The sequence below is a fragment of the Lytechinus pictus genome, chromosome 2 (assembly GCF_037042905.1).
Source record: "Lytechinus pictus isolate F3 Inbred chromosome 2, Lp3.0, whole genome shotgun sequence".
Taxonomy (NCBI): Eukaryota; Metazoa; Echinodermata; class Echinoidea; order Temnopleuroida; family Toxopneustidae; genus Lytechinus; species Lytechinus pictus.
The window spans coordinates 44,545,621-44,573,503 of record NC_087246.1 but is presented as its reverse complement, the minus strand read 5'-3'; the positions used below and the strand labels follow the sequence as shown (position 1 = coordinate 44,573,503).

General features: G+C 36.3%; 1 protein-coding gene across 4 annotated transcripts; it reads right to left on the bottom strand.

Moving 5' to 3' along the window:
- Positions 1-5: 5 nt before the first annotated feature.
- Positions 6-27,883, bottom strand: LOC129254198 (AKT-interacting protein-like). 4 transcript variants are annotated; one of them, XM_064094872.1, is made up of 8 exons: positions 27,600-27,883; positions 22,806-22,973; positions 12,732-12,925; positions 11,806-11,870; positions 10,908-11,008; positions 7,277-7,464; positions 5,941-6,109; positions 6-4,769 (listed from the first exon to the last, which is right to left on the bottom strand). In XM_064094872.1, the coding sequence occupies exons 2-8, from the start codon at positions 22,830-22,832 to the stop codon at positions 4,677-4,679; spliced, it is 837 nt and encodes a 278-aa protein (XP_063950942.1). In that variant the 5' UTR covers positions 22,833-22,973; positions 27,600-27,883; the 3' UTR covers positions 6-4,676. The 4 variants fall into 4 exon arrangements, with proteins under 4 accessions (XP_063950942.1, XP_063950943.1, XP_054748629.1 ...); XM_064094873.1 differs by having other exon boundaries at positions 5,926-6,109; positions 27,600-27,881; XM_054892654.2 differs by lacking the exons at positions 22,806-22,973; positions 27,600-27,883 and adding an exon at positions 16,965-17,061.

Sequence of the window (27,883 nt, the reverse complement as noted above, 5' to 3'; positions counted from 1 at the left end):
TATGATTTCATTTCTTAAATATTTATTGACTCCATGAAACATTGCACACAAAAATAATATACAATATATTCAATTCAATTGATGATGTATTAAAAATAATTATGCACATCAAATAATCTTTGCAGAAAATGCTTGTCTACAAATACATGTAATGACAATAACATTCATATTTTGTAAGCGTGTGAGAGGAATAAGCAATTGGAACTTTATGCATTGTCTTCATTTAACAAGTATCCTCTTAGGGTACATGTATTCAGATCTCTAAAACCAACTGCACTCCTATGTTACATCTTGAGGATGTAAACTTAAAGGGATGGTCCGGGCTGAAAATATTTATATATAAATAAATAGAGTAAAATTCACAGAGAAAAATGCTGAAAATTTCATCAAAATCGGATTACAAATAACGATGTTATTGTATTTTAAAGTTTATCAATATTTTGTGAAAACAGTTATATGCACATCGTCATGAATATTCATTAGGTGGGCTGATGATGTCACATCCCCACTTTCCTTTATATGTTATTACATGAAATCATAAATGTTTCATTATTTCATACATGTGGAAATGATTTGTCTCCATTATGATGGAATAAGTTGTGGCAATAAATAACTAATGCACTTAATCAGTTGTCAATCCAATTGTTTTAGTTCCTGGTAGAATTTTTTTTGAATAAAACCTAATTTCATATAATAAAATACAAAAAAACAAGTGGGATATGACATCATCAGCCCACCTAATGAATATTCATGACGACATGCCTAGAACTGTGAACACTGTAATAATGCAAATATTTAAAATTCAATAAATTTGTTATTTGTTATCCGATTTTGATCATATTTTCAACATTTTGCTTCGTGAATGTTACTCTATTTATTGAGACATATATTGAGACAGTAATTAAGAGTTGGGCCTAATCTAGATCCACAGCTTCTAGTGCTATTATCCATTGGACCTATTTTGCAATGCACGAGTTACAATCCATCAACAAATAGCATATATTACAACAAGATGATAAAGATAGCAAAAAGTAGTCGGGCGATGCTACATGAATTATCTTTGTTAGAAATCCTTAAGTCAACATTACTACCAAAGTACACTCCATAACCAGTTGCTCTATATTCATGAGAATTACATGTAAATTAATGCACACACAACATACAATTTCAGACAATACAAAGTTGCAATGCGAGTATTAAAAGATACAAACAAACCACACCTAATTTATATTTACATCAATACGTCAAAGACCTCGCCTGTTTCCAGGAAAATGCATTTACCTAACATGCAGTTTTCTTTAAACAACAAAATTACATGAACATTTAGAAAGCTCTTTTCTTAAATGTATTGAAAAATTATGTACATCATAACAAGATATACACATTTCCATATCTCAGAAAGCAAAAAATATATAGTTTCATATTTGTATGCATATACATGTATACATATATGTACACATGAATATATACCCAAATTGTTCATTTAAATGATGATCTTATTCCGAAATATTTGGTACATTGTAATAAATTAACAAGATCAAGATGATATCTACAGTGTAAGGCTGTTCATAATGATAAAACAGTATCCATACGAGTATAAATTTTGGAAAGAAAAATATAGCACACAATCATATCTACACCATTCCAATGCTACAAATAATTTGCTTATCTGAAGACAAAGTAGCAATGACCCATTGTTCATTTTAACTATCAAATTTTACTTCAATTCATTTTAAAGGAAATAAGAAATGGGGGGATACAAAAGTACAGACTTGCTTTATTATATTTCAGATATTTCTGTTCACTTTCTAGCTTGAATCCTCCATAAATACTAACATAAAAATTCACATTTGAATGATAAAATAAGTACAATGTAGAACTCGAAATGCCAAACACTATATCAATTGAACAATTGATTTCCGTGTAATACAACAAATAAGAGAATCCACAAAATATTCAAAACTTATTTGAGATTGGGCTAGTATCTAACCTGGGATAATATCTACACCTGGCCTTGATCGAACATCAATAATTGCACAATGTAAATATCAAGTCTATTTATAAGTGTTTACTCGATGTATTTGATCTTTCATTACTCCTGCAATGAATATTTATGTTTCATAATGCGCACAAGTTGCAAACTTGTGATGTCACACATTCACGTTAATCCTGAGAGATTGGTTTCGTTGAGAACATTTCTCTTTCAAAGTGATTACAAACCTCATTAAAATATTCCAGTTTTCCTCGGGGCTGGTACTTTCCTTGGAAATTAAGGTATTTCCTGCCAAGGTGGGGAATACTGGGCAAAAACTTGCAAATGCTGGGAAGAACTTTAATAGGATGTACAGGGAAATGCTATAATAATATGCTTGAGAAACACCTGGGCAATGCCGGAAAATATTCAGGAAGAATATTTTGTTGCGTTCCCCCGCATGTTTAAGTATTTCCCATTCCCCTAAAAAATTATTGAGGCAGTACTCACCGTTATTTGCTGGTACTTATTACCAGAATTTCCCACTCCTGCCAACCCTGGTTTTTCTGGGATTTCAATATTAGTTACTGATTAATATCAAATCTTCCCTGCAATATGGATTCATCAATCAGTTGAAGATTTCAAACATTTTTTTAAACCCCACTCGCAGCTTTTTTGTATTTCTTTAAAAGGAAAAAATTGGTAGACCCACAAGCCTCATGATAATGAGCATTGGTCGCACAGGTATTATGAAACGTACAAATTGACAATATGCTTTAGGAGGGATACTTGCAAATTGGTTTGGCTATAAAAAAAAACTGCGACCATGGATCAGCATACAGGTGTGTACACAATGGCTTCTTCCTACACACTGTGAATGGCCACCGCACAGCTTGCAACTGATCTACGACCCGATTATGTAACAACATTATAACAGTTGAGAAGATTCAATCATAGCACAATCTAGAGTCCAAAGTTCTGAGATGTCAAATGAATACTTTATGGCTATTTCTTCCCCATTCCTGATTGCTATGCCAATTAGAAATTAGAATACAACATGTATAATTACATAAGAAGTAATTTTTAGCATACGGACCGAGGTTCATAAAACAGTAAATGAAGAATTCCTAGAAATCATAAGGCACCTCATCAAAAGTCAGTCACATATGTTTCGCTGGAATCCTGCAAGCGGCCTTTCATTACCGATCCACATATTTCATCAGAGACGAAGTTATTGGGAATGTTGCAATGAAAAGACGCATAGTGCCCTAATAGCGGGACCGGGTACTCAGTATAAATGTATGATACGTATGTGCCTTGGTTGAGACCCCCCAGCCTAAATTTCTGTACCAGAGCATCACCAATTTAGAAAGCCATAGAAATTGCCGTTTTTTCCCATTCCTGGGACCCTCAAATTTGTGATTTCTCGTTTCAATGCACGCCAATTATGAACTACTCAGCCGGTCGGAGGGGCGAGCTCAAACAGCGCAGAGCCATAGCGTCGGGTCCCCGAAGCTCCCCACGCCGAAAATAGCTAGCGCTAGCTCGATATGAATCTAGCAAGACGCGCGCATTTTTTCCCATAGCTGCTTCCAATTACGTCTACGATCTAATGAGTTCCGGAGACCCCCGTTTTTTATGTAGTCAGTTCCGGAGCATTGCATTTTCAGCAATCGTAGATCCAAGAGCCGTTTTTTTTTCGACTTTGGGGCGGCACATAGGTATCATGTTATAATTTGAGTACCCCCCCCCCCTGGTAGCGAGATTGCTGCTTAAAGACGCAGCACAGACAATTTGCCTATTAGAAGGACCTTCATAGAGTTATAGATATCTTTTCTTAGTTGTTAAAGTGCTAGTGCGACTGTAATTGGTGTCTAGTCAAAATACAGAGAGGTGTGCATCTACGCTTATAAACTTAGAAAGAGGGGTACATTTACATAACCACAGCAACAAATCTATCATACATTAGGCAAGCATTGGTGAATTCATTTCTCAACCAAAAGGCACAAAGATTGAATATAATTCTCTTCTAAAATCTTTTATACTCTAAATGCAGCAATCAACAATCGAAGTGCGACAAAAATACAACTAGCAAGGAGTTCAAAGTGAGGCCTTTCCCACGAATCATTCATTAGTATCCAAAATCTCTAACCAAAGGAAAATAGTTTCAAAATTCTAAATTATTGGGATGTCATTTTCAAACCTTCACCAAATATGCCTCTAATTTCTCTCTGCTTCTCTCAAAACAGTATTCCCTTTTATGTTAATATATGTGGTCAATCCCATCAAGTTTGACCTACACTACACTGATCTAATACCCATTTAGCATAATTCTCAATTAAATCTAATGCCATGTTGGCCAAATTTCCACTTGATCTAGTTATCATTTCTTACTTTGTCAAATGAAAATTTGGTTCCTGAAAACAGTTCCATCAAACCATATAGACTAAGTGGTATTAGACCAAAGGGAATAAGGGATGCTAGACAAAATTTGTAAAGCTTAACTGTAAATTAGACAAAATATCATTAGGCTAAATGGCAATTAGACCATGTGGGATTAGACCAAACAGGATGTAGACATAGCGGAAGTAGACCAAATGGCAATTTACCAAAATAAAAACAACAAAAATCCAAGAACTTGAGATTTCACTGACATACTACATGTAAATTGGCATCATATCAAGGTTTGATGGTTACAGTACGATCAGTCTTTGCTGAATATCTGAATATTTCCCGGTTTAACCCACGATAAACCCGAGGTCTGCGCATTCTTATTCACACCGTCTTCTTGGGGAATCTGAAATGAAATATGGAAAGAAAAATAAGAAGATTATTTGAATTGTGGTAATAAAAGCAACGTCAGGCTCCTGTAACATAAAATGTAGTGATTGATCGGAGGGCTCATTGTTACGATTGATCATACACAATAATCAATGCAATCATTCATAGAAATCAGCCTCATAATCAATTGCTATTAATGTTACAGGGCCAGCATAAGGTCTGTGAAGGAGTATCAAAATTTGAATATAAGATATGAAAAGAGGGATAAGAATGAGAAAAGTAAAGAAAGAGAGAGAATTATTGGTCAAGAGTGAGATTAAGAAAGAGAGCAAGTTAGTGATAAACAGAAAGTGGGTATTAAGAGAATGGTGAGAAAGAAAGTGAGAATGTAAGTACATGAATAGGGAAGTGTATTAGACGGTCTTTAGACCGAGTAAAAAAGAAATAGTGAGTTGCTGAGAGTTAATGTTTATTACTGGAGTTAGTGAGAAAAAGAGTGAGAAAGACGAAATATGACAGAGTGAATCAGTGAAAAAATGTGTTGATGAGAGAAAAAAAGGTAAAAAATGACATAGAAACATCTACAAAGAGAAACAAAGATACGTATATGTACAAAGTGAAAAGGGAAAAAAGTGAGCAAGTGAAAAAGAGAAAGAAAATAATGTTGGAGACCAGCGATAAAAATACAATCAAATTTAACCAAATTCACTACGAAAAAAAAACTCTTTGAATATCCATAATTCAGGCAAGGCAATTTACAAGGTCATTCAAAGTGGTTGAGTAGTTCTAACCAAAAAATGAAAAGCAAATACAGTCAAACAGAAATAGTATAGAGACTTACTTACTAAAAGAACACAATAAAAAGATGAAAAAGTATATGTACATACATTTAATATAAAAATGAAAGTCTCCCGATTATATTATGAGGGAGGGGGGAATTTTCACGACACCTCTTGTATTCAATCAATATAATTCCACCTCACATAATTTAAAATTAATGCTACAGTTTTACACCAACAAAACAACACCCGACTGATCACAGCTATAACATCATCAGTTGGCTCGGAGTAGGTTTCACTAGTGTTAACAGTCGCACAAATGATACTGGTAAACAAAAATGCATCAATAAATCAAAGACATCAAATACTGTAGTAAGATGATCTAATGCCTACCCCATGTTCCTATACCTTGGGCGTTGTGATGGTGCGTAACGTCTCTCCATGCTTGCTCTCGTCCCAGCGACTGAACTTGATAGCGTGAGGGTCGTCCGAGTACGGAGGGTCATAACGTTTCATCTTGCTCAGCTCCACCGTGTCAAACACTCTTGACTTGAACATGTCAGTGTCCTCTTCATATCTGTAATGCAATGAAGTCATGAAAGATGAAACGTTCTTATAATTCAATTATTCATTTTGAATCTATTTTACATGTACATAAGAATGTAAATACATAGTGAATATTAATTGTTATATCCTACATAGATTGAATCCTGTATAGTGATTGGTTCAAGTAGCATCATGTGACCGAATATATTTCAACTATGATGTTGCGTGACATCAGACCTCGATATATTTTTGGATATACCAATATTCTGACGTCATTATTTCACAAAACTGGATATCTCGGCGCACCGGCTTGCACGCTCTCTCTCCCGGGCGCGCAAGTCCAGCGCGATGCGTCAGCGCAGACACTAATCTGCGTTCCGCTGAGCGCGGTGGCTCGGAGAAAAGTAGGTAATTCAACGCAAGTAACAGGACTTTGCATGCTCAGCGCATAGATTTTGGTTATAAATTATTAAAAGTAGGATATAAAACAAATATATCAGGCGTTTCATTCGAAAGCATAATGGGAATTTTTAATCCTCGGTTGGACTGGCAAAACTACTATATTTCCCTCGGGGCTTCGCCCCTCGGGGAAAAATAGTAATTGCCAGACCAACCTCGGATAAATAATTCCACTATACTTTCTCAAAGCCTGATATATTTGTTTATTATACATTGGTACAAAATATCATGTTATGTCATCATTATCAACACCATTACCATCATCACGATCGTCATCACTCCATTACCACCAAAAATTCATCATCTTACTCTCCCTGGCCAGACAATCATAAAGCAGGTAAACTGAGCCCAAATGCACCTTTATTTCAGGGTTAAACACTCACAGTCAATGGTTATTTCTTGTAAAACAATAACGTTAATGAAAATCAATAATTCTTTGAATTGTTTTTATAATTATGAATAACAGTGATACCACTGATTTATATCTTCAAAAGCTATGCTTTGTAATTTTTCCTCAATTGTTACACAATCCAGCTATTAAATTTATGATTGTTTATAATATTCAAATATAAAAATACATGTACAGAATTACAACATTCAAAATGTAATTTGAATTGTAATATTTCATAATGATTCTGAGATGGATAAACACTATTTATTTATATGTTATTGTGGAAACGAATTATGAAAATGAAATGAAATGTGACAAGGCCAAGAATAGTTGTTAAAAGTTGCTTACAACGTAGCGGCTTCCTGGTTGAGCGGTGACTTGGTGTCTATCTTGTAGAAAACCCGCCTGGCATACAGCAGTACTTGCCAAAGATGGTTGACGTTACGCTTCCACTTGGTGAAGGCCCTCTTGACATCTAGTTCTCCACTAATTGGGTCTATTATGGGATGGAATATTGCTGGATGGAATATTAATCTCTGGAAGACAAAAGGTGAAATAAAACATTCAGTGATCCTGACATGTAGTTCTGATATAGATTTAGATGTGAATTGGTCAGACTTGCTTTTTTTTCTGTTGCAAATATGGAATTCATTAATATAAGGTGATACCATGTCCTGGCTGCAGTGGATATACTGGTAATTTCTGCACATTTTTCTCTAATGTGTCAAAGTGTAAATGAAGTAAATTACTATATATTGGTTTAACTGTTTAAAAAGTATACATGGGCCAAAATTGGGCTTTGCCTGGTGTAGTATAAAAAAAGTAGTGGTTTTGGAGGTGTTTGGAGGGTGACACGGCATATGCTCCTGCGACAGTTGCCCCAGTCTTAATATATCAGAGGGCATGGGTTAGAGTAAGGATTGTAATAAGAGTTTTTGGTTCAGAATAATGTAGGATTAAGGTTTATTTAGTTTAGGAGGTTAGGTTTTATGTCTAGCTTAATGTGCAGATTTTCCATCGGAGCAATTGTTGCCAGAGCAAATGTCATGAAACCGTTTGGAGAAGGAGGTAATGGACAGCAGCCTGGAACAAAGGACAAGATACTGGCATTAATAGCGAACACTGCATACCAACAGAACCTCTTCTGGTCAAGATCCTGGTAGATCAATTAGTGACAGGATGTGACTTTTGTGTTAGAGCAAAAACCACTACTCAACTACAAATAAAGCAGCCCTGAACCACAATGTAATCCTCCAACTTATATACTGCCATTCCTATACATATAGGATGGCTGGAAAAACACTACTTTTCCAAACTAATCCAGACAAAACCCACAGAGTTTTGTATATAGAGCAGTGTTGTAACGTTAAAAAGCAGACCAAAATTATAAACATGAGCAGTTGCTCCTATACTACTAACCACATTTGTAGTCCTTTACCGGTTTGATGAGTAGTGTTCATTTGGCAACAGTGATGGCTGCTCCAATTTTAATGAATTGTTGGGCTCCTGGAAGCTAATTGCCATGTATATGTAGTGCATGCTTATAATTTACATATGTGAATGTCAAATACCAGAAAATGTATATTCATAGATGGGACTTCTTTTGAGAATTTAAAAACTACAGAGACTGTCTAATCTACTTGAGAAATTCTAAGCCTACGGATACTTATGTTACAGAATTCAAAAAGCGAACAGGCATGAGTGCGATGGTACAGCATTTTGCATAAGGTGAACAAGAGTTTCGCTAAGGCGAGCACATAATATGCCCACCTGTAACGCGGAAAATGGAGTTATTGATCAAACAAGAAAAGTGGAAGGTGGCGACCTTCTGACCTCAAAGTCAATAGAATAGCGAGATCTATGCTAGTATCCTACACACCAAATTATATGAGCCTAGGTTAAGTTCAACTAAAGTTATTGTGTTAACAAGGACTTCAGAAGGGTAAGATAAAACATGTCACTGTGATCTTGACCTTTTGACCTCAAAATCAATAAGCCTCCTGGGATCCATGCTAGTATCATACACACAAAATTATATGAGCCTAGGTTAAGTTAAACTGAAGTTATCGCGTTTACAAGGACTGCAGAAGGGTAAGATGAAAACATGTCACTGTGACCTTGACCTTTTGACATCAAAATCAATAGGCTTCCTGGGACCCATGCTAGTATCATACACACAAAATTATATAAGCCTAGATTAAGTTAAACTGAAGTTATTGAATCTACAAGGACTGCAGAGGGTCAGAAGAAAATATGTCACTGTGACCTTGACCTTTGACCTCAAAATCAAGAGGCTTCCTGGGATCCATGCTAGTATCATACACACCAAATTATATGAGCCTAGGTTAAGTCAAACTGAAGTTATTGCATTTACAAGGAAAAGTAATTGGATGGACGGACAGACGGATGGAGGGACGGACGATCACCAAGCGTGATACCATACTAGGTCCCGTCTATGACGGGCGTATAAAAAAAGGTGCTTTATTCAATGAGGCGTAGCAGAGTTGAATAGTGTCTCTCTCTTTTACCGAATGTAAAATCCCATACATTGCATGAATAAGAATATTCACTATTTGTGCTGTACAACACGGAAATCGTGAAGAATATCTCATTCTTCCAATGTTAATGAATAACAAGTGGAACGCCTCTGGCAGTCTCGCCTGCATTACGCGATTTAATATAGCAGCAGTGCTAACTTTGAAAACTACTATAAAATAATCATTCACAAAAACATCATTCATATAATGACATAATACCACGTTCATTGACCATAAATGACATTTGAACGGTGACTTAAGACTTGTCAACTACACCTATGTCCACATTTCATTCACTCTATCCATAAAATTTCAAAGTTATGATGGCAATTCAACAATTACCCCAACATGGCCTAAGTTTATTGACCTTAACTAACCTTTGACCTTGGTTTTGTGACCTGAAACTCACAGGGGATGTTCAGTGATATCCCAAGTTTTATGAACTAGATCCATAAACTTTCAGAGTTAGGATGGTAATTCAACAAATACCCCTAACATGGCCAAAGTTCATTGACCTTTAATGACCTTTGACCATGGTCATGTGACCTAAAACTCGTACAGGATGCTCAGTGATACTTGATTTCTTTTAAGTCCAAGTTTTATGAACTAGATCCATAAACTTTCAGAGTTAGGATGGTAATTTAACAAATACCCCCAACACGGCCAAAGTTCATTGACCCTAAATGACCTTTGACCTTGGTCATGTGACCTGAAACTCAGGCAGGATGTTCACTAATACTTGATTAACCTTATGCCCAAGTTTCATGAACTAGGTCCATATACTTTTTAAGTTATGATGTCATTTCAAAAACTAACCTTTGGTTAAGGTTTTGAAAATAATTCTCCTAACATGGTCTAAGTTCATTGACCCTAAATGACCTTTGACCTTGGTCATGTGACCTGAAACTCAGGCAGCATATTAAGTAATACTTGATTAACCTTATATTCAAGTTTCATGAACTAGGTCCATATACTTTCTAAGTTATGATGTAATTTCGAAAACTTAACCTTAGGTTAAGATTTGATGTTGACGCCGCCGCCGTCGGAAAAGCGGCGCCTATAGTCTCGCTCTGCTATGCAGGCGAGACAAAAATTAAGAATTTACAAATCAATAAGCGATATACCTGAGCACTGATGAGCAGCATGCGTAGCTAGCAGTGATTCAAGCGCAAATCATCTCTGCAGCAGCAGCGCACATTCAGCGTTACACCTGCATTGAACTTTATTGTGACATCACCTATTAGACGATGCAACGGTACATTTTTGGATACCACATGCGCAGTGGTACAAATGTTTCACATTCAGCCAACCTCCCATTTGCTTGCTTACAACCTATTAAGTAGGAGTTTCTACAATATTTCCAAATCCAGGGCATGCACTATACGGTATATTTAATAAATGTATGACATATATGTATACTGGTTTTGATTTAATGGACTTACAGGGCAATCACCGTCTGGATAATTTTCTGGAATGAGTAGATCAAACTTAAAGACACCTTCCTGGTAGAGACCTTGTCTGATGAATAGCACACCAAACCAATCTACAAACAAATCACAATGAAACCTTTATCATCAATAGAAAACTTAAGATTTTACAACATACCCCGGAGAGCAGAATATTTCTCTCTCATTAACGCTACACTCTTCTCCTTATTTATGTAGACTATAGTCCCCCTCACACTATACAATAAATTGTATAGTGTGAGGGGGACTATAGTCTACATAAATAAGGTCTGACTATGACCAGATTTTTTCACGAACGGCCTTTGGCATTGAATAGTTAAGTTCAAAGAAGTAAAACTGAAGTGTGGCATATAAAATCAAAATTCCAATATACTGCAAGCCCCGAGGTCAAAGTAAATTCCAGATCAGCTTCAAATTGCAGCGAATGATGGCACCATTATGATTCGGATTTCAAATTACTGTTATTGCAACAGGGGGAAGGGGCTTGAAATAAGACTGGAATTTCAATTTTAGTACTTAGCCCACTATTTGTATCTTTGATCATTAAGATTTTATAGGTTGTATTATTCATATTACAATTTCAATTCGACTGTGAGGTGTGCGGTAGGTTTTGGATGAGAAATCAAATGTTTCTTTTCACAATGACAACTTATTTTGTAAATAAATCTGATTTCATTTTTTTTTATATACTTTGGATGGTTTTAGCAATTAGAAATAAAGGTGGGAGAGCTTAACATTTATATCCCAAATTTTGTGTGAACTCGAGTCCATCAATGCTAACAAAATATGATAAGCAGAAGAATAGGTGCAATAGGGTCTAGAAAAGTGTTTGGCAAAATAAACTTTAAAAAATTACTGTTTCGAGTATACTTACGGAGTGGTGATTTAGCCGATGGTATGACATATACACCCGGTAACTTCTGTTTGTGAAGTTGGTTACTAAACAATAAGAACAAAAGAAAAAAGCACAGTGAATATATATGTATGTAGATTCATGCAATTCAGTTGAAATATAAAGAAAAGTGTTATTTACACATATTGCATGCATAAAAAAGAAATATAGAGACATTTTGAAACAATAAGTGCATGAATACTTAAATATATCAGTTTTTATCAAAATTATATAATAATTTTCATATTGAAATAATATTCCCTCAGTTACTATAAAATGAAGCTACTTCAAAAAGAATATATCTGCAAACAGCCTAGAGAAAGAAAAAAAAGCAAATGAGTACACGCTGTATTTTTTTCTTTTTTTACACCAATTTTTTCTTCAAGTGTTCAAGTATAAACTTCATTGAATTTAATTAAAAGAAAAGAAAGCCGAATGAGTAATTAGAGTAATGTTTCATAGTTCCAGAAAATAGGGAAATGCATGACACATAATACTTACTCTTTCGTATTATTCTGGAATAAATATCATTTCATTTTTGATGGATTATATTAAAAAACAGCTCATGCTTTATAGATCAAATAAAGTTTTCAGCAATGACTGTTTTAAATGTTTAAAGGAGTCAAACATCTATAGCAATATTGGAGAGAAAATTGAAGTACTTTGTATATTTCATGAAATAAATATAAGAAAAATAGTGTGTAACATCATTAGCTAGTTCTGTTTAAGTACCGTACCTGAAACTTTAAAGGATAATAACTTTCTTATTTTACGTCCGATATTAAGAAATTTTTCAATGTTCTGCTTCCTTGATTTTGCTTTCTTTCTTCAAGCCAATTTGTTGGGAATTAAATTAATTTCAAATCCACACATACATGTAGTACTTCTGAAGTGGAACAATTACTTACTATTCTGCTAACAAGGCATATTCTAAGAAGAACTGTCCATACGCTGCAGACATGGAACTGTTGTGTCCTTGGGGTGGGAGAGCAGAGGTTGGTCTGGGTGGGGTCATCGCTCCATCCTGAGGAGGCACCTGGGGTAGCTGTTTCTTGCTCCCCTGTCTCGACAAGCCCCGCTTATCAGCATCACCAGCACCCTCCTATCATGGGTAAGGTAAGAAAGAAACATTAGAGATAAAGGACAGAGAATGGGATCTAAGAAGTGTGTCGGATGTGTAGGGGAAGGAGGGCACCTGGGTGGCTACTTCTTGCTCCCCTGTCTCGACAAGCTCTGTTTATCAGCATCACCAGCACCCTCCCAAAATGGGTAAGATTAGAGCATAGAGAGTGATAAGAAGAAGGTTTCCAAGCAGTGTGTAAGGGGAACCCGGGGAAGGGGGAGGGTGGTCATTGCCTGCTTGCAGTTGCAGTTGTTCCTTGCATCCCTGGCAGGACAGCCTCTGCTTTATTGTAGAGGCGTTGTGGCTCAGTGGATAAGTCTCCAGACTTTGAACAAAAAGGTCCTTTGGCTACATTTGCCACTCTCCACCCAGGTGTATAAAATGGGTACCCGGTGTGACCCCGGGGGGGGGGGGGCACTCACATATATTGGTGGTACGGGGACATTCCGCTCTGATGACCACCTTTTTCAGACCTAATTTTCAGTTCTCTAGATACTCCGAATAACAAAAGTTACATTCAGAAGCTGCCTCGCCCCACTCGCAAGACCCCCGTTACGAAACATCTCAGTTCCCTAGTCCAGCGCGAGCACCGCATGTGAGAGCTGCACGCAAGGCTTCAAAACTCCCTCCGCTAGCAGCTCCACGCACCGCTAGCGCCCACATATACATGCACAGCGCTAGCGTGCACCGTACTTACTGTACCGCGATCCCGTTCCATACACCCTGTTTTTCACACCGCCCAGTATGTAGTTCCCAAGAAGACCCCAGATTTTTCCCTCGTGGTCGGTTCCTTAGACCCCCATTTCAGGGTTTTGTGAGGCACATCCCCATCAAAATATAATTTGAAAAGGCCTCCCAGGAATAAGGAATTCATGAATGCTTGACTGAGCATCTGGTCAAGGTAGCCATGCTATAAAAAGCCAGGGTAATAAAATGCAGTGCTTAGAAACAATGTATTAAGCCTAATATAAATATTGCATACACTGTTATTCATCACCATTTTAAGCACCTTCCTAAAATGGGAAAGATAAGATAGAGAAATATCAGGAATATAGTAATGTTAATAGGGAGGCATTCCGTTGGTGTGTGAGACTCTGAGAGGACCAAGGGGGGGGGGCATAGCCTATTCCTGATGGCGAAAGTGCATCTACAGCTATTCTTTGCTTCCCTGTCTATATTCTTTGCTCTATCAGTATGGCTACTGGTCAACACTCTCTAAAAATAGTGGAGATAAGAGAGGAGTAAACAATATCAAATATGACTTTTCATAGTGACATACAATCTACAATTTTTATTTATCATGCAATTTTTTTGTACAGGTTATACTTAGCATTTTTGCTCCGAGAGTGAGAAAAATAATCTTTGAGTCAGACAGAAAAACAAATAGGCCAATTGACTAAAATGTTGCACTTTCCCAACTTTGTCCCAAATGTTCCAAGAATACAGTGTACCGTATGTGCATTATACACAATACATATTTGAAAATGGATTAGTAAACAAGTTTTACATTGAAGTTCCTACCATGCTGATCATACACAAACAATACATCATCACATGACAGATGTCATGCCCATTACCCACTTAAATCTGGTATACTGCCATCTATGTGAACGTATACAATTACATGCAGGCCTACATGTTTAGATTGTCTGTATAAAGGTACACATAATTAAGGAAGCATCATAATGATATCAGGACAGTATAGTTTGTTGATACACATAATGTATGAACAAATATTATACTTCCTCTTTCAATGAAACATTATATACCATATTTAACCAACACTAAAACTAAAGTTTAAAGGAGAAATCTACCTTGTATAAAGTAAGCAAAAAATTAGAGAAACATACATGTCTAATAGCAAAATACATTCAAAATAACATAGTTATGACTTATGGTTTTTCTTTTTATTATAATTTTGTGAGCTAACATGTTTTACACCTGATGTGATATAATATCAATTCTTTAAAGTACTGTTAAAATTATTAAACTAGCACATCAATGATGTGGAGCTCATCCGGCATCTCACAATGAAATTTAACACAATTTTAATCTCAGCCCAGTTGACACTGTAGTGAATTACATTGGTTACATAAATTGAGGATATAGAATTGAAATTGATGAAGAAATGACATAGAAGCATTTTTTGTGATCTATGAATAGATTTCATATAAATTAAGCATAAATAATTTTCTAGTCAAAATTTCTAAACTCTGTGTAGAACCTTGGTGAACATCATGTAGCTCTCAGATATATAATCAAAATCAATCAACAAATAAATAAGTACCGGTATTTTTTGTGAGTTTTGAAAATAAATGAATAAATTAGCATATTTAATGAGTTTGAAAATTCTGTGTTGAAATTTGTTATCTCCACCTCGAGCTATCATATAAATAAAGCAAACAAAATTGAAATCGATCAATAAATGAAGAAGAAAAAATATTTCATGCGATTTATGAATAAACTTTACATAAATTAGCATAAATAATTTTCTAGACAAAATTTCAAAATTTTGTGTACAAGTTTGGTGAACCTCATGCAGCTCTACCAGATGGAAGAAAAAAAAATCAAAATCGTTCAACAAATAAAGAAGAAGAGGCATTTTCTGTGATTTATGAATACATTTTGCATAAATTAGCATTAAAAATTTTCTACTTAAAATTTCAAATTTCTGTGTAGAAGTTTGGTGAACCTTATGAAGTTCTACCAGATGGAAGAAAAAAAATCAAAATTGGTCAACAATTGAAGAAGAATTTTATGTGAATTTTTAAAAATACGCATAAATTAGCATATTTAATGAGTTTCAAAATTCTGTGTAGAAGCTTTGAATCCCCCACCTAATGCTATCATATATACCAAACAGAATTGAAATCAGACTTGAAATGACGAAGAAGAAGCATTTTGAAATTCAGTCAACAAATAAAGAGGCATTTTCTGTGATTTATGAATTTCGCATAAATTAGCATAAATAATTTTCTACTCCAAATTTAAAAATTCTGTGTAGAATTTTGGTGTACCTCATGAGGCTCTACAAAATAGTGATATGCACAACTCAAATGAGACAGTCGATGATGTCCATCACTCACTATTTCTTTTGTTTTTTATTGTTTGAATTATACAATATTTGATTTTTTATAGATTTGACAATAAGGACCAACTTGACTGAACCATATAGTATTAAACAATGCTAATTCCACATGTTCAGGGAGTAATTAATCGTTGTATCACTTGACAATGAGGAGAAAATTAGAATATTTCCTATTTCATATAATAAAATACAAAAGAAATAGTGAGTGGATGACGTCATCAGTTTTCTCATTTGCATACCGACCAGGATGTGCATATAACTGTTTTGTGAAATTAAGTGAAACTTTAAAATGTCATAACTTCCTTATTTTACATCCAATTTTGATGAAATTTTCAGTGTTATGCTTGTTGGATTTTTCTCTTTTTATTCAAATCAACTTTTTTGGGGGGTAGACTTGTCCTTTAACAAGTATTGGAAACAAATTGATACTCTTGGTAAGAATGTTCCCTAAATTGAACCCCTAAACAAGTACAGCGATATTTTGTTATGTCTCAGACATCAGTCGTTGGTTTTACATTTACCTACATTGTACATCATTGGGTTTAGTACGGCCCTACCTCCCACACCTCACGCAAATAGTACTCTAAACACGTAGTGTTGACTGTTGGGGCAAAAAGTACATCCTTTATAAAACATTTTAGTCTTTTTGATAACCTCGCAAATTTGACCCTAAACATGTCATATTTCCTAGCGAATTGGATACCCTTGTTCATTATTTTAGTGTTTTTGCCACCCTTATTACGTTACGTACGTAACGTGCCCTATCTTGAAAAAGACATCCTTTTTCATGTTTTTTTGGTCGCGCATGGTATCCACTCGTCAATGTAAGTGCCCCCCCCCCAGACAGAGCAGCTTTATAATGTGTCTACCCGAGTAAAGCATTATAAATTTTGCTAAAAATCATAAAATATAATTTATAACAAGCCTTACCATATCATACATCTTGTCAAGATACTGTGCATTTCCCATTTCAAATCTTTTAACCGGATCACTTGAGATTGTTTCAATATTCCTTTTTATTAATACATGTATTCCACAAAACACACACTGTACATGTATGTTCCAAATTTCCAATACAACAGCTGAATGATATCAAACATGAAAAATAATTCTGCTCTAAATTTTGGAGGAAGAGACAAAACAGACGATGCCTGTCTTCAAAGTGTTCTTTCATCTGAAGACTCTGATAGAAACACAATATTCAGAGTCAGCTACACTGTAGTTCTTCAATCATAATTCACATCCGTTTACTTGAAGGTCTGTTGTATCAAAAGCTCACACGAATATGATATTATCAACAATTCAGGGCATGATTCTTCTTGATTTCCTGCTCATCTCAAGGCATACAAATTACACTTCAAATATTGTTGCTCAATAAATTATCCAAGCGTAAAGAAAAACATAAACTATACAACACTTTCATCTCAACAAGAAAGCTAACTGCACAGTATAAAGAAATCAGGAAGTTTCAGAAGGTAGATCAGCAATGATGTACTTGAGAACAGCCACTATTGAAAATTTACTGGTAGGTCATATCGCTTTTCTTGGTCCTCTGTCTGTTTATTCACATAACTTGCCTTCCCTCTCGACTTTTATGGTACTAAATTAGTTAAATGGCAATTTTCACTATCGTCCTATATTTGACAGTGAGGCTTCATGCACAACACATTCAAGGAGATAGGCGATCATCAACAACTTCAAGAAAATTCCACAACAAGCAACTGAGCTGGTTTTGTGCAGTAATTGTTGTAAGGTTTGGAAATGGAGTCAGTAAGTTTGATAAACATTATAGGATACATCCTCCCTTGAAATACACAGGAAACTTGTAATAAGTCACAGGTCTCCTGGCGGTGGTTCAACTTAAACTGAATTATAAACATAATTAAAGGTAGTTGTCACACCATTTCCACAATTAACACATTTTTAATTGCATACTAATACAAATGAGTGAGCCCCTACATTTCAACCATTTGCTGCAGTAAATAAACCATAATAAATATTAAAAAAACACAAATAAATTAATAAATAAATTAATTAATCAATCAACTAATTAATTAATCAATGCAATGATATTATCTTTATCCCATACACCTACATACAAACAGTTGAGGCAAAAATTTACACCCATGGAATTCATGCAACAAGAAAATAAGTGTCCCAATAAATGAATGTCCCCTAATATACCTACATTTATAAACACATTCACAAAATTGATTATATTTTGACAAAGAAAATTATAAAACAATTAAATTAGAACCACATACTTACAGGCATACTTTACTTTCTGCAGGATAGGTCTCATGAATGAGAATAGGAAACTACTGTTCTGTACTGCAGAGTACAGGTAACATCCAAGTGAAAATTGTATTATCTCTGAAAACAACCAAACTTCAGAATTGAAATGAAATTCATTAATTTACTTTGGGTTGACTAATCATGCATGACTTCTATTCATTTCATGCACACCTGGTATTCCATTTGATACTAACAAAGTGACTCATACTAAAACAGGATCATTCATACTGCAAGGGAAAGCTTTTTCAAAGGTTGCTTGCTATTAGTATTAACTTTATTAAGCATACATATACATGTACATTCTTGAATACTGTAATCCACAAAATTTCTCTGACTATTGACAGTGTCAGTTAAAGGCAGGGTTAAAACCATTCTGTTATTTTTGCATCATATCTATTCAAATCGCACATGCTCAAAGGCAGAGAATTATTCTAAAATACATTTTTCTAAGTAATTCAGGTATCAGTTCACAAATCGAAAGTTACATATTGAATGTATGTACAGTGTACATTCATATCAATTACAATGTTTACATGTGATTTTTACATTTTTCTAATTGGTTTTTCAGAACATGTAAGCAGAAGTTAGGAACCTCTCATTGACCCGTTCTCATTACGCTTTCTAAAACTAGTTTACTTGAAACCGGTTCAGGAAACCAGTTTGGAAGATCGCTTTGCAAGCGTTCACATTTGATCACCGGAAAGTGGTTTTCAAAATCACTTCACGTAAAGCGATCTTGTTGCGATGGGAACACTCTCAGTGGGGTGACACGTTTCACGCGAAATTCGAAACTGCAGAGTAGGCATTCTACACACAGTGTGTGGAGTAGCGCGCTCAAATGTCCGAAAATCGCTCCCTGAAGAATGGTTGTGTCCAAACGATAAAACCAGTTTTACGAGGCAAAGCGATCTTGAAAACTACATCGCGGGGTGGTTTTATGAATCGGTTTGGAAGATCACTTCCAAGATCGCTTTAACCGTTCTCATTACATACGTACGTTAAACTAGTTTCCAGTACACAAGTTTTAGGAAGGTAGTGAGAACGGTGTCAAATAATCTCCCCCATGAACATTTTGAATTGCCTTGTTGTAACCTAAATGTGATTCAAAAAGTGCATCTTTATTTTTGAATCTACAAAGACTGAAAGTAATTCTTAATTTCCTACTTTCTACAATAAAATACAAAAGAGAAAGCATGACATGTGACAGCATTTGCTCTCTTATTGCCCTCGTATAACTTTATTCAGCACGTGACACTGGCACTGGTCTGATGGTCTCAGACCAGTAAAAAATTGCTGTCGGGCCAGTAACTTTTCAGAAATAGCCAGATTTATTGGTCCGACATGACCAGTGGAAAGTATATCAAACTGATGCAAATACTATTTTCTCCTCGTTTGTAAATTATAACAAGTGGAATGCCTCTGGCCGTCTCACCTGCATCACGCGATTCAATATAGCAGCAGTGCTGATTTTGAAAACTACTATAACTCGCACAAGATGTTCAGTGATACTTGGTTACTCTTATTTCCACGTTTTATGAACTAGACCAATACACTTATAGAGATATGATGGCAATTCAACAAATACCCCCAACGTGGCCAAAGTTCTTTGACCTTACATGACCTTTGACCTTGATCATGTGACCTGAAACTCGCACAGGATGTTCAGTGATACTTGATTACTATTATGTCCAAGTTTTATGAACTAGACCAACACACTTTCAAATTTATGGCTGTAATTCAACAAATACCCCAATTTGGCCAAAGTTCATTGACCCTAAATGACCTTTGACCTTGATCATGTGACCTGAAACTTGCACAGGATGTTCAGTAATACTTGATTACTATTATGTCCAAGTTTCATGAATCAGATCCATAAACTTTCAAAGTTATGATGGTAATTCAACAGATACCCCCAATTCGGCCAAAGTTCATTGACCCTAAATGACCTTTGACCTTGGTCATGTGATGTGAAACTCATGCAGGATGTTCAGTGATACTTGATTAACCTTATGTATAAGTTTCATGAACTAGGTCCATATATTTTCTAAGTTATGATGACATTTCAAAAACTTAACCTTAGGTTAAGATTTTGATGTTGATTCCCCCAACATGGTCTAAGTTCATTGACCCTAAATGACCTTTGACCTTGGTCATGTGACATGAAACTCAGGCAGGATGTTCAGTAATACTTGATTAACCTTATGGCCAAGTTTCATGAACTAGGTCCATATACTTTCTAAGTTATGCTGTCATTTCAAAAACTTAACCTCAGGTTAAGATTTGGTGTTGACGCCGCCGCGGTCGCCGTCGCCGCCGCCGTCGGAAAAGCGGCGCCTATAGTCTCACTCTGCTATGCAGGTGAGACAAAAATGGCTATGCCATCTCAAAAACTGGCACTCCAAAACTGAGAAGTGGCTTTCATGAATTATGTTGTGTGCGTGTGTTCTACTTGTTCCCACTAAACTAGTTTTTAGGAAGGTAGTTAGAACGGTGTCTTATTCAATGCAAATGGGCCTAGGCTACAGTGAGATATTTGCTGGAGTGCACCCACTCACTGTTTGTTTAACAATATTTTCTGTTTGTTTTTACAGTGTCATCTCTATCTCTCTCTCTCTTTCTCTCAATTTAATTCTCCCATGGATGGTTCCTCCAAATGCACTTCTTTCCCATTGCTTCATTTATAATTTGAATTACTACATACATGTATATAAGATTTCCTATAATAAAATACAAAAATGGGAAATACATGTAGAACTGTTCCACTGAAATAATGAAAAACTTCAGAAGGTGATAACTTTGTTACACCTTGCCTGATTTTCATTAAAGTTTTCTTTGTCTAATTTTACCTTATCTATTCAAATCATTTTTTTTCCAGCCTGGAGCTGGAGTACCCCTTGAATAAGCCAGTTCGTAGTTCCATTCTGCGCATGATCAGAAGATTCTGCGCATAATCAGAGGAAGGTCATTTGTACTAAAGTGGTATGGTGGTTTAAAATTTAATTAGAAAAGCACCAACTTTAATGTCTTGATTATTCATTTATTCTTTTGAATTGTGTTTTTAATTTACATCCACCAAAAACAACAATGTATCCACGAACGACTGGTATTTCACAGTTTGCCAAGTACATTTGTACAACATGCTATGATATGCATTCAAAGTAGAAATGCAAGAAATACCTTCATAAAGTGTTCATTGATGTGCTACCAGGTATTCTAGTCATCTGGTCTTTTCAATTTCTTGATCCTGCTATGTAAGGCATGCTTACGTAGTATCTTGCTTTGAAATCTGCCTATCATAATGAAAGATCATTTGACCAAACTTGTCCATGAAGTAACTACGAACTGGTCTATTGCCAAGGTATTACTATAGATAAACTTAAATTTGCCTTCACCTGTTTTTTGTATCAGAAAATCTTTGCCAATGGCTAGGTACATATACATGTATTTTGCTCATGCTTGATTTTAAGAAGTACAGCTGCAATTACAAAAGCCTAAAAGATTTTCAAATTCCATAGACATTTTTATACTAAAATAGAAACAAGATGAAAAGTACATAAGGGGGGGGGGGTCTATCCTCTCATCATGAAAACCCCTCCTCTAGTCTCATTTTTCATAAATGCTGCTATTCATAATGGAAGAAGAGAGTCAAAATTCATTACAAGAAAGAGTCTCTATTCATAATATAAGAAGGGTCATCATTTAAAGGTTAAAAATTCATAATTGTACAAGAGACCAACCATTCTTAATGGAAAAAAGTGTGATGTATTCGTAATCTAAATGTAAGAACAATCCCTCATATCAAAATATAAAAGTTTCCTACTCGAATAATAAAATGAACTCATCAGAATAGTAAACTTCTTCTCAAATTATCACTAGTGACTATTTTGGGGGATTATGACTCATAATAATTTTCCAGTTGTGAATAGCGACTGTCATTCTTCATGAATAGTATACTGTACCTTTCAATGAGAGAACCTCAGTAAATATTATAATTAACATCCTCTTTAATTTATAAATAACAACCCTTATTTGGGATTATCGAATGCAGCCGTGATGATAAATACATGTACAGATATAACTCGTCATAGCATGCAAACCTCATTTCATATTAAACTGACAATTGTGAACACCAATCATTCAATACTGTATGAACAGTGACCCCCTTTCCCTTTAAAGAGGCAGACTGGCTTCGGATATACATTGTAAAAACTTACAAACTTGTACTAACTTAAAGACGTTACAAATAGCAGGCCTTTTAACGACCAGGCCGCCCCCTTGATTAAACCAAACATTTATACTACATGCAAATAGGATATCTTTGAAAATACATACATGTAAAACAAAACAATATGAAAATTAATCAATTCAAGAGGAGCATGATGTACATGTACATTATTAGAGCAGGCTGCTCTGGTTTTCACAAACTATAGTCATGGAGGAGTGGGAAGGGGCAGAAAAAAAAGCAGAGACACAAACCTTGCCCTTGTTGGCTTCTGAAGTCATTCTGAGACTGGTATCACTTTCTCATGTATGTCACATTCAGATATACCGGTAGACCAAAAGAAGAAGTACTCAGAGTGAGATGAGGTAGATGATCACAGAACATCAGAATCCCATTCTAGCACTCCTTCCAGGAAAAAGTAGCTACACATAAAAAGGAAACAGGTAAAGTGTCAGATCAGAGATCTTCACTGCACTGGCTGGTTGATGTAGAGGCACAAGTTCAAATCCCATGCTTCTCAACTTTTCAGGCTGAATTTGTTAAACTACCTAAAGTTACAATCGAGTTTGATGAAATTTCCAGTGTTATGCTTGTTGGATTTTTATCTTTTTATTCAAATCAACTATTTGTTGGAGTGGGCTTGTCCTTTAAAGAGTTATCAAAGGTAGCACACCCTTTTCCCCATAGACGCTGTAATTAAGCGCAGTTGAGCAAACCACCACCATTACAAGTGCAATGGCTATGGGAATCCTCTGTGTAGGAGGACTGCGAAAAATCAGAAAATGTTAAAAAAATCTTCTGAACCAGCAGATTTTTCAGTCTACAGTTACACTAACCCAGAGAACAGCCCGGACGCCCAGAGTTCCAGCATACCAATGGATTTTCTTGATGCAAAGGTACCACAGATGTATGATGGTGTTCCCAAGTCTGCGCACCTAACGATTTGAGTTAAGATTTAACATGAGTTTCTTTTTATATCAAAAAATCTTTCAGTTGATAGGCTAATGTTCCTTACATCATTATGAGTTAGTGTGCCAAATATCTCATAAAAATTTGAAAGAAATATATGATTTTTTTGAAAAAAAAACCTCAGGCAGTCATTTTCAGATTGAAAAAAAAAATGGTGCCCCATGTCTGCGCACCCATTCACTTTGCACACAATTTGGGGATTTTGATGAGAAAGGCTGCATTTTGAGGACATCACATGAAATGCTCAAATTCATTATTTTTCCACCAATTTGAGTCGGATCTTGTAATGAATATCTGTCTTTGTATTGCATGTGTAAATTTTGTGTTCGTTGCGTATCTTCTTTTACTAGAATCGCGCACATACATGTAATGTACACATGTGCGCAGACAAGGGGGACTGCACAGCCCGGGGGGGGGGGGGGGGGTACTCGACCAAAAAAGTAGTAGGTATGTGCCGCGGGCGAGACCAAAAACGGGGGCCTTGGAGCGGGCTTATTGTAAAAAGGAGGGTCCTCGGAACGAGCTTCAGAACTACAAATGTTTGTGAAAACGGGGTCCTTGGAACGGGTCGCCTGTGTGCGAGTGCGTATGCATCCCTATGGAACGTGCATGCAGCTAGCCCGGCGGCACGGGCGCGCTAGTGCAGAGGCGATGATCGGACAGCGCTCTGCAGCCGTTTTTCACCAAAATTGCGGCTCATGGTAGCAGATCAATGCGACCGGAACGGCATAACGGAAAATATGTGAAGCTTTGGAGCAGATTTCTTTCTTATTTCTCGATAAGAAAATGCTATGCTTTGGAGCGGCTTTCTTTGTTCTTTTTCTCAATAAGACAAAAATGCTATGCCTTGGAACGGAAATTTGAGTGTAAAAATGAGGGTCCCCTCCGCAGCACATACCCACTAAGCATTATATACTGATTGTCCACCCCCCCCCCCCCCCCCCCCGGGCTGCACAGACTTAAGGGAGGATTTTGCATTATTAACCCCCTCATGGTGGCTGCACGATAGCGAGCTGTCTGTTAATTTAAAAAAAAAATGTTTAAAATTCCTCGAAACAGACGGCTGCCAGCTGTCTACCGACCCCCCATCGACCATCTAATTCTTATTCTTAATCTTAACATTTGGGCTGAGTCAAGGAGCAGAGCTCCGCCACCGCTAAGCCAGGCCATAAAGGCAGGGGAGTCCATGGCCATGGGGAGCGGAGGCTGAGCTCAATTTGCACTCTCACTCCGGGGGGGCCACTTCCATTCACGAGTGGATACCATGCGCGACCATGGGGTCTCGAAAAGCACCCTAAACACGTAATTTCCATATTCTGAAAATACACCCCTTAACAAGTATTGGCGTCTAAAACCCTACCCTTAACAAGTATTGGAAATAAAACGATACTCTTGGCAAATATTTCCTGAAATGAACCCCTAAACAAGTACAGGAATGTTTTATTGTTACGGGTCCTTCGGTCTTCGTCTTTACCTTATTTGGTTTAGTGCGACCCCACCTTCTACACCTTGCGCTAATCGGACTCTAAACACGAAGTGTTGGGGCAAAAAGGACATCCTTTATAAAACATGTTAATTTTGTTTTATCATCCCCGCAAATTCGACCCTAAACACGTAATTATCCTAGCGAAATAGATACCCTTTTTTCATTATTTTTGTGTTTTTTGACACCCTTATCACGTTACGTACGTAACGTGCCCTATCGTGAAAAAGACATCCTTTTTACGTGTTTTTTTGGTCGCGCATGGTATCCACTCGTCTATGTAAGTGGCCCCCCCCGGGCCCGGGGGGGCCACTTCCATTCACGAGTGGATACCATGCGCGACCATGGGGTCTCGAAAAGCACCCTAAACACGTAATTTCCATATTCTGAAAATGCACCCCTTAACAAGTATTGGCGCGTGAAACCCTACCATTAACAAGTATTGGAAACAAAACGATACTCTTGGTAAATATTCCCTGAAATAAACCCCTAAACAAGTACAGAAATGTTTTATTGTTACGGATCCTTCGGTCGTCGGCTTTACCTTATTTGGTTTAGTAGGGTGTCTGGAGAAAAATATTATTTTTCTTATTTCAAGAAAATATCACATTTTCTTTGTGAATTTGAAGAGAAATTACCTTCAGACTGACAGAAATTTAACATTTTTGAAAAAAATCTGATTATTGGCTGCAAAAAAGAAGAATGAAATTAGGTCAATTTTCAGCATTTCTCTGCCATAGACTGTGTAGTTAAGAAATGGACACACACAAATCCAAATTTTTAGCTTCCGAGAGCTGTTATAAATTTATTATTAATGCCAAAAACTTGTCCATTAAGAGTCCAATAGGATTTTTTATGCTCTTTCTGATGGTATGAGTTTTATAAAGATTTGGAAACCAGATCACAATGAAAAATTGCGACAAAGTGAAAAAATTGTGCAAAACAGAAATTTCATTTTCCCATAGAAAACGCATGGGGAAATCTCAACACACACACAAATAAGGGTTTGCAATTTATCTCTAAATCCTTATTTAAAATGATCATATAAACTTGTCCTTACTGTCAAAAGAAGCCCCTGAATTTTCTCTTTCCATACATGCCAAACACAAGTTAATAATCAATTCAGATCACATTTTTCTAGTAGCCTGTACTTCCCGAAAAAAATGTCTTATGCTGACACTTTTCAGTGTGGCTTCAGACACCCTAGGTTTAGTACAACCCCACTTTCTACACCTCGCGCAAATCGGACTCTAAACACGAAGTGTTGGGGCAAAATGGACATCCTTTATAAAACATTTTAATTTTGTTTTATCATTCCCGCAAATTCGACCCTAAACACGTAATTTTCCTAGCGAAATAGACACCATTTTTTCATTATTTTTGTGTTTTTGACACCCTTATCACGTTACGTACGTAACGTGCCCTACGAGCAGACGAGCTATCGTGAAAAGGACATCCTTTTTACATGTTTTTTTGGTCGCATGGTATCCACTCGTCAATGTAAGTAATTTTGTTTTATCATTCCCGCAAATTCGACCCTAAACACGTAATTTTCCTAGCGAAATAGACACCCTTTTTTCATTATTTTTGTGTTTTTGACACCCTTATCACGTTACGTACGTAACGTGCCCTACGAGCAGACGAGCTATCGTGAAAAGGACATCCTTTTTACGTGTTTTTTTGGTCGCATGGTATCCACTCGTCAATGTAAGTGGCCCCCCCGGGACTCTCACTCAGCAGCTCAGTCTCATTCTTCACTGAACTGCACTCTCGTCTCATCACTCTGGCTCTGTGTCATTCTATTTCTAAATCTAAATTCTAATCTGCATGCGGCACTCTTCATTTCACTCATGACTCAGTCTCCATGTAGGGTGTCTGAAGCCACACTGAAAAGTGTCAGCATAAAACAGGCTAATTTAGGGGAAAATATGGCACATTTTTTCGGGGAAGTTCAGGCTACTAGAAAAATGTGATCTGAATTGATTATTAACTTGTGTTTGGCATGTATGGAAAGAGAAAATTCAGGGGCTTCTTCTGACAGTAAGGACAAGTTTATATCATCATTTTAAATAAGGATTTAGAGATAAATTGCAAACCCTTATTTTTGTGTGTGTTGAAATTGCCATTTCTCCATGCGTTTTCTATGGGAAAATGAAATTTCTGTTTTGCACAATTTTTTTCACTTTGTCGCAATTTTTCATTGTGATCTGGTTTCCAAATCTTTATAAAAATCATACCATCAGATAGAGCATAAAAAATCCTATTGGACTCTTTATGGACAAGTTTTTGGCATTAATAATAAATTTATAACAGCTCTCGGAAGCTAAAAATTTGGATTTGTGTGTGTCCATTTCTTAACTACACAGTCTATGGCAGAGAAATGCTGAAAATTTACCCAATTTCATTCTTCTTTTTTGCAGCCAATAATTGGATTTTTTTCAAAAATGCTACATTTCTGTCAGTCTGAAGGTCATTTCTCTTCAAATTCACAAAGAAAATGTGATATTTTCTTGAAATAAGAAAAATATTTTTTTTCTCCAGACACCCTACTCCATGGTCTCAGTTAACTCCATGAGCTCCAGTCGCAGCCTTTTACCTTTAACTCGTTCAATCTAACGTTAATTCTTGAAATTTCCTTCACATGAGATCAGAGTCTAGGCATGCCAGAGTCTAGGCCAGGTCCAGCTTCCAAATGAGAAATATCCATACGAAGTCCGGGGAACTAATTCCATACGCCCATACAAAATTTGATAACATTAATGGGTACGAATGGGACCGTGTACTAGTACTAGCGCATAGCGTATATAGCTAGCTATAATTAATTTCCCAAATTGAAGAGCGCCATCTGTTTTCGGCTTCCCTCTTTTGCTCTTGAATCCC